This window comes from Chenopodium album, chromosome 7 (genome assembly GCF_948465745.1).
Source record: "Chenopodium album chromosome 7, dcCheAlbu1.1, whole genome shotgun sequence".
Classification (NCBI taxonomy): domain Eukaryota; kingdom Viridiplantae; phylum Streptophyta; class Magnoliopsida; order Caryophyllales; family Amaranthaceae; genus Chenopodium; species Chenopodium album.
In genome coordinates, this window is record NC_137840.1 from 61,460,930 (window position 1) to 61,473,777 (window position 12,848).

General features: G+C 33.2%; 2 protein-coding genes across 2 annotated transcripts; both read right to left on the reverse strand.

The window, feature by feature from the left end:
* Positions 1–9,191: 9,191 nt before the first annotated feature.
* On the reverse strand, positions 9,192–9,776 carry LOC145640422 (protein FAR1-RELATED SEQUENCE 5-like). The gene has a single exon (XM_081691705.1). The coding sequence runs from the start codon at positions 9,774–9,776 to the stop codon at positions 9,192–9,194; it is 585 nt and encodes a 194-aa protein (XP_081547831.1).
* Positions 9,777–9,845: 69 nt separating this feature from the next.
* LOC145640423 (protein FAR1-RELATED SEQUENCE 5-like) lies at positions 9,846–11,371 on the reverse strand. Its single transcript, XM_081691706.1, has 4 exons — positions 11,361–11,371; positions 10,980–11,278; positions 10,428–10,875; positions 9,846–10,239 (listed from the first exon to the last, which is right to left on the reverse strand). Exons 1-4 carry the CDS (start codon positions 11,369–11,371, stop codon positions 9,846–9,848), a joined length of 1,152 nt encoding a protein of 383 aa, XP_081547832.1.
* Positions 11,372–12,848: the final 1,477 nt, after the last annotated feature.

Sequence of the window (12,848 nt, forward strand, 5' to 3'; positions counted from 1 at the left end):
CTGTATAAGGGGTCCATATACAATTTTTATTTGCAAATACCCACTTATACCTTTTTGTTAATTAATAATTCAAAATTGAAAGGGGACAAAATACCAATGTTCTGCACCGTTGGATTGTCCAATCACAACTGTCCACGTGTACTGTCAAATATGTTTCGTTTTCCAAAAAAAAAAACAAGTAAATGATTCCTATAAATCATATTTGATACTATATAATCGTTTAAGATACTGACCCGATATTAAGTAAGTTTTGGTACCAAAATTCAAGTGAAAATGACTATCTAATGTAAACTCCCCCGCCAAATTAGAATTTCTATTACTAACTTGTGGCGGGAATTAAAATCTCTATAAATGAAACATTAGTGTACCTCATATCTATATCCAAAGAGCACAAATACTCTAATAAAACACACTACAACTTGTTACTCCAGATTAATTTTTACATTGTATTTCACGATAAAATATAAATGGCTAAGCGGAACAGATGCACAGGTAACTAATCGATTTCTTGTAGTCGAAAATGGTTCTTCAGTTAAATTAACATTGTTGTTCTATTTATATTGATGTTTGCATGCACGTAATGATTTTTGCCAGCACCCACAGAGCTAGATCAAAGTCAGATTCAAAGAGTGAAAGATCAACACAGCTTTCGACTATTCATGCGAAATGTCTTGTACCACATAGGACCTTTGGATACGGGAAAGTTAGTAAGTGTTGGTGGGCATGACCCATTTATTGAGCAAATGTTTCAGGAGGAGCGCTTTAACTACATGATTCACAAAGGCATTGCTGGGGCTATACCAATTAACAACAAAGGGATACGGCTAATCACACTTGCTGATGTTGATGACCGAATTGTGAAGGTTGAACCAATAGATCTTGATGAAGAGATGTCCCCCAAGCGCATCAAGAGAATCGATTTTATTGATCTGTCTACCGAATAGTAATTTGTTGGGTGTTTGTATAATTTCTTAATTAGGATTTTATCCGTTATTGTGCTCCAATTTATGTATCAGAGCGTTGTATCCTGTTCTACACTCTTTTTAGGATATACAATATGCAACCAATTCGTCTATTATATTGATTCCATAAAAACGAAAATGACCTTACAAATTAGACAATGATTAAAATAAGTAATTAGTAGACTGAAATATCACTAATTAAAATGGCTTATATTTTACATAAAGTCCTTCATAAACATCACATACTAGATTCCATAAAAAAAAAAAACATCACATACAAGATTCATTACAGATATAGCTAGCTAAGACAGTAATTTTAATAATTATACGAGAAGATTTCTGAAACACCGAGTACATCACTTTTTGTGTCCAAACCATTGCTTGTACTCCCATGCATCATAAATTCTTCTCTTCCTCATGCCACCATAAGATTGAACAAGGTAGGAAGAACCCTTATGAAAAGCTTCTAATCTCCATGGTACAGTCCAGTTGCAGTGCTCACAGTTGAACATGTTGTCGAGGTTGACATGGCCGCCCCAAGGAGTATCATATATATTCTTACAACAAAGCCTCTCGAGTTGTGACCAATCCACATCCTCGTTGGCATAAATCCTTTCACTCACTGTGTTGTTCCAATCTGAGTTTAGCGGTAGCAAATTCAGTAAGTGAAATATCCCATCAATATTTGGGAAAATATGCTCAGCAAAGATTGTTTCCCATGCCCCAAATTTATCATGATCAGGGTAATAGGGTTTCTCTTCCTCTTGAGTTTCCATTTTTTGTTTTTTTTTGAAGAACCTTGAGTATCCATTTTTGATTAAACAATTCTCATATTTTTTAATAATTAGAGAAGGAAGGGGAAAGGTTTTTAATATTTTTTTTTTGTGCATGCAATAAAGAAGTAAAAGGTATCATATCTGAAATTGGAAAATTCACCTAAATAAAGGATTTTGATTACATAATATTAACAGTGGTAACGTTGACTAACGGTTCAATTCTAAAGACCCTCTCCCTTAATTTTTTTAATTATTTAACCTTGAAAGTAACGATAACTGAGTGGGAAACCTTTTTTTAATTGCATGCATTGGGAATCAGCAATATTTTTTGGAATAAGGTCAATAGGCTAGGTTTATTTACCCCTATATTAAAGACTACTCACCTCAATATTTAACATACGTATAGGGGAAAAAAAGAAGACATACTTTTAACTCAATATCCCACTTTGAATTTCTAGATTAATACTACACTAAGATTTTAAATGTGTTGTTCTTGGATTTAAGTATTTTTAACATCCTTCACAATACCATTTTTTTACTTGCAATTTTATTTCACCATACCAACATTTTGTTGACGTACTAATTATATAAAATGTTGACTTCAAAATATTACAAAATACAGAAAAATGTACATATCTAGCCACAATTAGAAAAAGAGTTACTAGTATATTTTGATGAAAAAATCAAGGGTAACTAGGATTATAATATTTTAATTAGGAGGTAAGATAATCTTTTTTGTAATTTAATTCATTTTAATTTCAACTCGGTATTAGAAACATTGAGCTAACCAAATGTGCAGTAGCTGCATTGAACAAAGAGCTCAAGAATACATAACAACGGGTCTCTAGTTATAATATTGTGTAGGTTTTATGTTATAATCCATCATTAGGAATTAAACACAACTAAAACTGTGTATCCCTTGTTATAATTTTATTGAATAGTTCTTGTAATATTGTATATCCTTTTATGAAGTGTACATGGTCATATAAATCGTTTAACATAAATATTTATTATACAAGATGCATTTTTTTTATATAAAAAAGACCACTAAACATATCACATAAAATCGAGTATGTAACCCCATATATAAATCTTATATAAGAATCATCCAAAAAATATTTATAATAAGAAGGAAACAACTTAATGACTAATGAAGGAGTATAAAATTTAATAAGTAATGTACATTTGCTTCTGTAAATTAAACAATTAAGGGTACGTAATTATGCATGCTTGAACGTTTAGTGTTTATTTTCATCTTTCTATTATATATATTGTTAATAAATCCTATAATATTTTTTTATAAAAGTAATCATTATTTTTGTCCTACGGAACATAAGGTCTGCTATGTAGAAAATCTTTTGTCAGATTCTTTTTTTTTTTTTTTTGTGGCCAGAAATTTGCCCACTCTATCCACATTAATTAACATTTTTTAATTTCATAATCTTATCAACTAAGTGTCCTCTCCATTTCTGCCATAGCGAAACAAAAAAAACAAAATTAAAAAAAAAAAATTAATACAAAATCACAAATAAACATTTAAAATAAAATTACAAATCACCAACAGATATTCATGACACATGGTCCTTATATTACTGTGATTTGCTTAGCCTATTTTTTTTAATTGTCTTCCCCTATGATATAATATAGTTTGCGTGTTGGTTTTCATGTAATAATTGTTGTTCTTGTTTTTTTTTTTGTTCCTAATTTCAGTAATATTTTTAAAGGTCATATGCAATGGTATTATACTATATGTTGTACACATTCACATACAATCTTAACCCCATGACTAACTTATCCCTTTCCTTCCTAAAAACCCCCATTATCTTATCATCATGAACAACAATGATCAAACTGAAACCGAGCCTTAGTACCCCGACCATGATTTATTGGCTGATTGGGATCATATCTTTCTAAAAAATAAAAGATATATGTGCACTATGTTGTATGTTGTTCCTTTTAAGTTTCCCTTTTTGCTTGAACTTTAAGTGTGTTTTGTAAACAAGATCATTTCCGAATTTACAGAATCATAATAAATTTTAGGGAATCACACTATACGTGGGGTTTTGTTCGAGAGATATAATACAACAAACATAACTTCAACTGCTGTGATTATATGATAGCATAAAAAGCACATTAATTTCATTATGATTTGAAAACAAAGTACAGTACATAATCGAACTAATACATGAATGGATAGTAGTGCACTTATAATGCTAGTAGAGTGCATTTATAGCGCTAGTGGATTGCTACATTAGCATAAATGGTAGTGCACTTATAGTGGTGCACCAATAATGGTAATATTTTGCAACATTACATAATCGAATTCCTACATGAATGGATAATCTGTGGGGTCAATGTCTTCTGCTAACTCATCAGTATACGGGTGATTCCTAAACCTACCCTCCAGGATCAACGCATCCCTCCACTCCCAAGACTCATCGTTTTCTCGAATGTGACCACCGTGAGTGTCCCTTAAAAACTTAACAGCGTTTCGGAAAGTGCACTTGCGACATTCAGTTCTCCACGAACAATGGCGACAACTCTCGAATTCCAAAAAATTCTTATGCTTAACCATACACCCGAGATGAGGCCTACTGATGACCGTCTCAAGCTGACTCCAATAAATATCTTCTTTCTTGTTAATCCTTAGCCCTATAACACGTTACATCCTCTTGTTTACAGGATGGAATTTTAAAAGGTATCCAATTTCTGGTATCTTTGGCAAGATGTGATCCTCAAATATTTCGTCCCATTTGCCAAAGTCATATAACTCTACTTGTGGAGCTAAAACCCTTTTATGTGAATGCTCCATTGAAATAGTTTGAACTTAGTTGGTTGTACTTAAAATGTTGTAGTCATATTAGGTATCATAGGAATATATGTAGAGGAAAAATTAGGAGGGAAATGTGAAAGCTCTTACTATTTTTTCCCTCCAAAAGTACTTAACAAGGGAAAAAAACCATTGGGGAACCATTTACATCGATATGTACAAAAAATAAAGACTATAAACTGGAATAAGATATCCCAATTCCTATTATTCACGTAGCTTTTACAACTACTTATAACCTATAATCCATGGGAGAATATTATCCAAACCACGACCATTTCGGTCAATGGGAGGTGATTTTTAGGGGGCATATATATCCGAAAATCAACGAGATTGAATATCTCTTGAAATTTCAGTCGTTAAACAAAGAATGGAAGGAAACTACTGGAAAACGGATCAACGAGAACAAAAACATCAACTGGAGCCAGTTTGAAAAATATTGTTGTAAGCCAGTTACAAAAGACTCATGTCAACACAACACATTTGAGGAAAGAGCGGGTGTGTAACATGTCAACATCAAGTCAGTTGGAGAAGACGCTGCTATGAACGTGGGAAACGCTATTTAAGACAAACTCATTGAGGCATAGGCGCAGGGCTTGGATATTGATTTGGCATCCATTTGTAGTAATTTACATGATTTTAGTTCTTTTAATTGTAGTTGTTTAGAGTCCTTGTAACGTTTTGAAATATAATAACATAGTAATTTACATGATTTTAGTTCAGTATGATTGTTGTTATAACCATTGCTTAAACAAATACATTTAACATATTTAAATATTCAATTTATCAAATTATAATTGATATGTAACAATTTCACCCTGCAATGTCTGGATAAATAAAACGCAACCCGCTCATAATTTATTTTACAGTATCAAAATATCATTTAAAATAGCAAAACAAAATAAATAAATTTAATTCAAATAGAACTAATAGAAGACGATTCAATAGAACAATACCAATAAAATTGTTAAGGATAACATCTTCAAGATCATTAACACAATTTTCTAAAAAAAGGATACAAAAGGCCAAAACGGAGAAAACACATACACTGGTAAACCATAAAAGGTCCAAATTTAATAAAACGATAAGAAGATTGCATGACTTCATAAACACAATCCAATGAAACCCTAGACACCCACAATCAAGTCTTCATCCTCCACAACCTCAATTTGGTTTGGTCCTCGATGTTGTTGCTGCAGCGCCAGAGTTTTCCTGTTGATTTTCAGAAGTTTTCCTTGTAATATCGGTTTTTAATTGTTCTATTAGGATTTGCAATTCAACTTGCCTTTTTTCTGCCTCCTTCCTTTGATGGAAAGCCTCAACATAACGCCCTTGAAGATATGACAGATAGTGTTGCAAACCGAGCAACTGCAACTCATAAGGAGATTTTGATGATGAAGCTCCATCTTTGTTATTCATTTTCGGTGATGAGGTAGGTTAGTGTTTTGAAAAGGAAATAGAAGGCGAAGGGGTGTATGGAGAATTGGAGGTTAATGGTTGAACAATTAGTTGAATAATTTGGGTTCTTTAATAGACTATTAGGTTCTATTGTAGTCATCTACCCTAGTTTTGTAGGGAATAGTGAAAACCAAAGAACCACCCTTTTTAAAATAATAATTGGGAAAATAATAGATTTTTTTTTTAATTTATATTATTTCATTTTGTTTGAAACAACATAATTACCGATGAAGACGATTTTAAAAAAATAGAACAATAATTAATCGGTGAATGGCTAAGAAATCAAGTACATAAATATAACAACTCGGTACTCTCTTGGTTCATTGTCTCATACAACTTTTTCAATGGATCCGTCGCTACTTCGCATTTTTTTGACCAAAAAAAAACTTGTGTTACTTCCATAACCCGAATCCGAGCCATGATTAGTAGTAGCCCCACACAACCACAGACCAAATTTAAGCAAAATAAAACTTTCCCTTTCGAAGGAGTCCGAAAAAAATCGCATTTCGTTGGAGATCGAAGAAAACTTGTCCTTCAAAGGAGATAAACCCTTTCTTTCGAGGGTGACTTTACTATAACCTAAGACATAAAATCAAAAATTGAAAAAAATTAAAGATTGAGGCTTAAAACCGGTGAAATCCGATGGAAGCCCCTTCACACTTCACATTGGAGGGTAAGGTTATTGAAAGGTTAAATATATTATTAATTAAGCAACAATCCCTAGTGGAACATATAGGACAAAATATGATTCCCACACCGGAAAAAAAAAAAAAAAAAAAAAAAAAAAAAAAAAACAACAACAACAACACTACAATTAATCCAACGTGAATTATTAGTTGTACACATTGTTACTTTCTAAAGTTATTTACAAAATTTGCATTATTTTTTTGAACCTAATATATAATTAGAGAGTAAATTAATGAGGTTTCTCCAAAACCACAATCCTCAATTCTCATACACTCTCATTTTCGATCTCTTTTTTTTTTTTTCTTTTATTCCTTTTTGTATTATTTTTTAAAACCGAGTAACCCTTTATTTAACCAAGTAACCCTTGACACACTAAGCAACCACTAAACAAATAACTCAGCGACACAGTGTGGCACGCCAAATATGGAATTTGGTGAAATATTTTAAACGCATCATGTTTTGTACCCTACCCAATAATTTCATTTTATTTTATACAATAACCAGACTAGCATTTCACTTTGTGTTGTTTTCTATCGCGTATAATATAATCCGTGCATTAGCTAAGCTCATTGACTGATTTTTCTAAATAATGCCTAACACATATAATACTAACGGGGTTAACTATATAACACTGAATGGATAACCCCTATAAAACTGATAAATTAAATCCGATAATACCTAGCCACACGGTGTCACCAAACACATATAAGAGTTACTTACCATAAATAATTTAACTTCCTGTACATGAAACAACTTTTTTTATACAGTAATACTAATATACTTCCTTTTTAGTACGAGTATTAATATAGTTGGGAATTAATCGTAAGTTGGAGCATTAAATGTTAATTTTTATGTCTACTCTCGCAAATATCTTTTCCTTTTTTGGTAATAAAATTTTTGGAATATCAATACGTAAAACACATATCAGGTGCATTGCACAAGTACACGTACTTTACTTTAAAAATTTAAAAAGACTACAACAATTTCAAATTAACAAACTTCTTTGTTCATAAAAATAAAATATTGACAAAGATTTATAATTGAGAAAAATCTATTGATTTAAAAAAACAAAAAAAAAATCCCTTAACTCTAACATACTTCATAAAGCCCAAACCTTTATATTGGATAATTTTTAATTGGCTCATAATAGGCAATAGCGTATTCGCTCTATCATGTAGGCCCATATATTTTAATACTACAACTGGTTCCATATATTAGAATAATTATATTTAGTGCAAATGTTATGGCGTGCTGATACCCATGTCCCATTTGGCAAGTAAGTGGTGATTGAGAAACTTGTACTTCTTGGTCCTGGTTTCGATTCCTCTATAACCAGTTTCGCTTTAGTTTTTTTTTTTAAAAAAAAAAATTAAATACAACAACCTTGAATTATTGAAACAAAAAATAATAACAACATATTTTTGCATTGGATATACACCAAACTAATATAGACTGGCATAAGTCAACAATCCAAACGTACCACTGGCTAACATCTTCGATTAGGATGTTTCTTGTCATCAGATAATTTTTTATGTGAACATATTCAAATAAACAAAAACACAAGTTAGTTGATAAATAGACAACAATGTACGATACATCCACTTGATCCTTTCGAATTGATAACAATACTTAATATATTCATCTATAAAACAAAGGATTGAATCCAAGATTACTATTAGTACGGTTTGAGCTACTCGGCTGTGATTGGTGGTGCATGGTATTGAAATCTGAACTTGCCTCGCCCCTTGCACTACCTTGCCCGTTCATTGATGCACCCACTTGACCATAATTAACGGGTCCAGTCTGACTTGATGTATATCCACCAGGTTGAAATGCACCACTAGCACCGGGACCAAAATTAGGGAAATAGTTCCCATTGTAAAATTGTGGTTGAAAACCGTAATACACTGATGTATCCACATAATTTCCATTCCCATTGATATTGCCACCATCAAGCTCTTCTGATCCAATTTCTTCATCGTCATCATAAACCTATAACAATACACAATTTTAAAAAGTTGGGTTAAAGCAAGTTACTCAAAAATATTGTTACAACATAGACACTGGAAATAATAGTTATTTTTTTTGGTATTAAAAAAAAAAAAATTTAACACAACATGAGACTTACGCTTTTCTTCTTCTTTTTACGACTCCGTTTTTCGGCTGGATGTTTATTTCTCTTCGTAGGAGCCCTTCCAATGCCTCATTTGTCAACCGGATTCTTAATTTGACCTTCACCCACAGGCTTTCAAGATGCCTTTGATTATTCTCCTTAGGCCTTATCCTACGCCGGCCAAAAACTCTATTCATGGATGGGTGACTCCAATCAAAACCATCCACTTCATCAGTCCTACGAATACCAATAACATCTTCAAGAATAGTACGAACTTTGTTAGTTGCTTCATAATACATTGAGAGTATCTCATCATTGTGCATTGCTAACGTTGAAAGGTATTTGTGCCTCCTTTGAATTTCATCTTTCTAAGCTACGTTAGCTGAATCCTTAGGGTCGTAATAAGACACCTTTATGCCCTCGTAATCCCTAACGAGATCCTTCCTCCATCGATTCAAAATGTACTTCTCTGGGATGCACTCGATATCTTCAGTATGAATCACCTTGATAATGTGCCGGCACAAGATACCCCTAAACTCAAACAGCTTGCAGCTGCAACTAAATTCGCCTTTTTCCTTATCAACGGAAACCTTAAACGTCCGCCTCGTTGCTTTCCATACTGGTTTGGGGATCTTCTCGTCTGCATCATACAAATTCATTGACCCTATGTTACCTGTTTTAACTATATTGGTGTGCTTTAGCCCTATCACCTCGTCCCTCACCTCCAAAAACTTCTCATTAGTGTAAGCCTTGCTAAACACCACCTCGGCTACTACAGTGTTGTCATAGAAAAATGGATTACGCTTTGTTTGGTAATTTAGGTCCTTTTCCGTTTCCACTAAGCCACCACAATACGCATTAAATTGATTCATGAATTGCATCAGCCCAGTATTCAAATTAACGTACACTTTTACACCACGGTTCGTGCTTTCACTACGTTGCGTTGATGACATGCCAGCCCAAAAGAGCCCACGCCAATAGTCAGGCGCCCACCGATGCCTATTAGCATATGCGTCACTTAACTAAGTGTTCTTTTGTAACTTGTACTTTATAACCATTGCCTTCCATGCATCCTCAAACTCTTCAATGCTAAAATTATCGTGAACAACGTGATCCAAATCTACCTCTATCTCCTTCCATCTCGGTAACTTACCCAAGTTCCTTGCAGCGTTTTGCTTAATGTGAAATAAACACAGCCTATGCGGCACATCTTGAAACACAGTTTCCACTGCCTTCCCTATAGCCTTACACTGGTCAGTCAATATTCCTTTAGGGGGTTGGCCCATACATTCAACAAAGTGTCTAAATACCCATTCGAACGACTCGAAATCCTCATGACTGATTAAGGCAGCTGCAAAATGTATATTAGACCCATGATGATTGCAGCCTACAAATGGAGCAAATGGCATTTTGTACCTACAACATTAATTTAGAAGATAAATAATTTATGTTACACATAAATGATTCTGTAAAAAAAATAAATGATTCATCTTACAAATATATGATTCTGTAAAAAAAAAAATACATGATTAGATAAATGTTTCAGGTTAAAAATAAATGATTCTGTAAATAAAATATAATGTGTTTATGCAACGTCATTATACCTGTTACATAAGAATGTTGTATCAAACGAGACAATATCACCAAAATCTCGATACATTGCACGACCCCTAGCATCAGCCCAAAAAACATTTAGAAGTTTTCCTTCTTTATCTTGTTGAATAGCACTATAAATATTAGGATCTTCTTCAGTCATCTTTGTAAAATGTTGTTCTACGGCAAGTGCATCCCCTTGAAATAAGATAAGTCGGCGTTGAACGTGCACTGCATTTATCATATCTTGCTTGGTGAACGACAATTTCGAATGTCCTCCTTTCTCAATAACGAACGAATTAAAGCTCTTACCCAAAGAGATCCCAGCAGCATCGTTTAGTGCCATTCTCTCATAACTATCGTCTTCTATACCTCTATAGTTCACCATACGCCTTGTACAATCCGGCAAAAGAGGATGATTGTGATCCAACACACATTGTGTGATTACAAACCATCCCCCTGACATTCTTCCATCAACATATACCTTACATTCTGTACAAGATTTCTTTTTTTTTTGCGTTTATGCTCTACATTTTTGCTCCTATCTTTGACACTAAGCTTACAATCCATTCTAATACGGGACATCATATGGTACTTCGGCTCCTTTTCCCCAACACCTCTACGATTAACGTCTGCTACTTTGTACTCCTTCATCAATGTATCTGTTCTAACATAAAATTCAAATCCTTTCTCATAAGCGTACTTATGGCAGCATTGGGCAAATTCTTCACCGGATTGAAATAACATCCCAACAGCTGGGACAATGGCAGCAACAAGATTATTGTCATCGTCTACACTGCTATTAGTTTGGTTAACAGGAACATCATCACCTTTAGATGACGAACTAGCATTTTCCTCTGCTCTTCATTAAGATCAGGAATTATATTGTCGTCATTCTCAACGCCTTGGTTCATCTCATCCAACACATCGTGTTCAATGTTTACAGCTTCACCATATAATTGGGCTTCGCTTTCCATTTACTGAAACAATACGCAATACAATTACATAATAAACAATTTGATACTAGAAAATTACAAATGACACATACATTAACAAAGTAATACTGTAAATTTAAAAATGTTATATAATATATTAGAACAGGGGATGTGAAATTTTAAGTAATTATATAACTTTTAACGAACTCCTGAAACAACCATCACAAGTTGGAATTGAAAGACAAACATTCGATCTACCACAATCCCGAAAGAATCATGAGCTTGACTGCAAATAACTTAATTGGACATTAAACATCAAGTCGTTATAACCGTCTAAAATTACAATGATAATGGAAATATAACCCTTCACAATAAAGGGGAAGTCAACAATTAATGGGGAAAATATCGGATTCTTCAATTATTAACAACGAAATCAGATTGCAGAAGTGGGGAAGAATTGATATTATACTTACATTAGTATAGATGTTGAATACTATGTAGAAAATTATTTGCATGCTAACTTGCTAGCTATGTCAATGACAGCAATAAAATAGATTGAAGGACAACGATGACGAAATTAAGTGGGATCCATAATCACTTTGGCGCTCTCTCACAATATTCCCACCTTAGAACAACAAAATACCGCCAATAGCCCAGATAATTCATTTATCACATGGACCTAATATAATACTCTATCTCCTCCTATTCTTCCACTACTTTTGCCTTTTACAATTTTTTATTTACTCAACTACCCCACTACCTCCATATTTTATTACTTTTTCCAAATTCTCCTAAAACCCTGCACATGGAGAAATGGAGCAAGTATTTAAAAACGGATAGAGTAATTATTCCTTATCAAATATCCCGGGGTGCTCGTAAGCAGAATCTTAGAGCAAGTTTAGCCCCAAGTCTTATGCTTAAGACTTTTTCCATTTTTTTTTCAAAAATCTCATCATTTTAGGTATTAAGACTTATGCTTAAGACTTTTTCCATTTTTCTTCAAAAATCTCAAGCAAGTCTCAAATTGAGTCTTGAAATTTTAAGGCTCAACTTAAAACTTGAGATTGAGACCCACTACTCCCACCTTACTTTTATTTTTATTATCCTTTTTTTTTCTTACATTTTTCAACATATAATATGTCAAATATTTAAGTCTTAGAGTTAAAGTGATAAATTTTCGTAAGTCTTAATGAGTCTTAACAAGAATTTGATGACATCATTTTCAATGGGGACCACAAAAAATGATGTCACATCCAAGTCTTAAGACTTAGGGCTAAACTTGCTCTAAATACTCCGTAATACTGTAATAGACTAATAACTAATTGGGTGGGTGTGGATTTAAAAAAAAATAATAAAAAAAATTAATTCAAACACTTGCATTCATTTTGAAATGAGAGAAGCAAAGACTGACCATCCCCTCCAGCCTTCCGCTCTCCGCTCTCGTAAAAGAACAAAAATTGACTCGTGAAATGTGATGACCAATCAAAACCCAGGAAT

Coding starts and splice junctions, on each gene's coding strand:
- LOC145640422 (XM_081691705.1), bottom strand. CDS start 9,776: ATGTCATCAACGCAACGTAGTGAAAGCACGAACCGTGGTGTAAAAGTG.
- LOC145640423 (XM_081691706.1), bottom strand. Junction 10,876..10,979: donor GTCCCGTATTAGAATGGATT/GTAAGCTTAGTG, acceptor GAAGAATGTCAG/GGGGATGGTTTGTAATCACA. Junction 10,240..10,427: donor ACAACATTCTTATGTAACAG/GTATAATGACGT, acceptor TTAATGTTGTAG/GTACAAAATGCCATTTGCTC.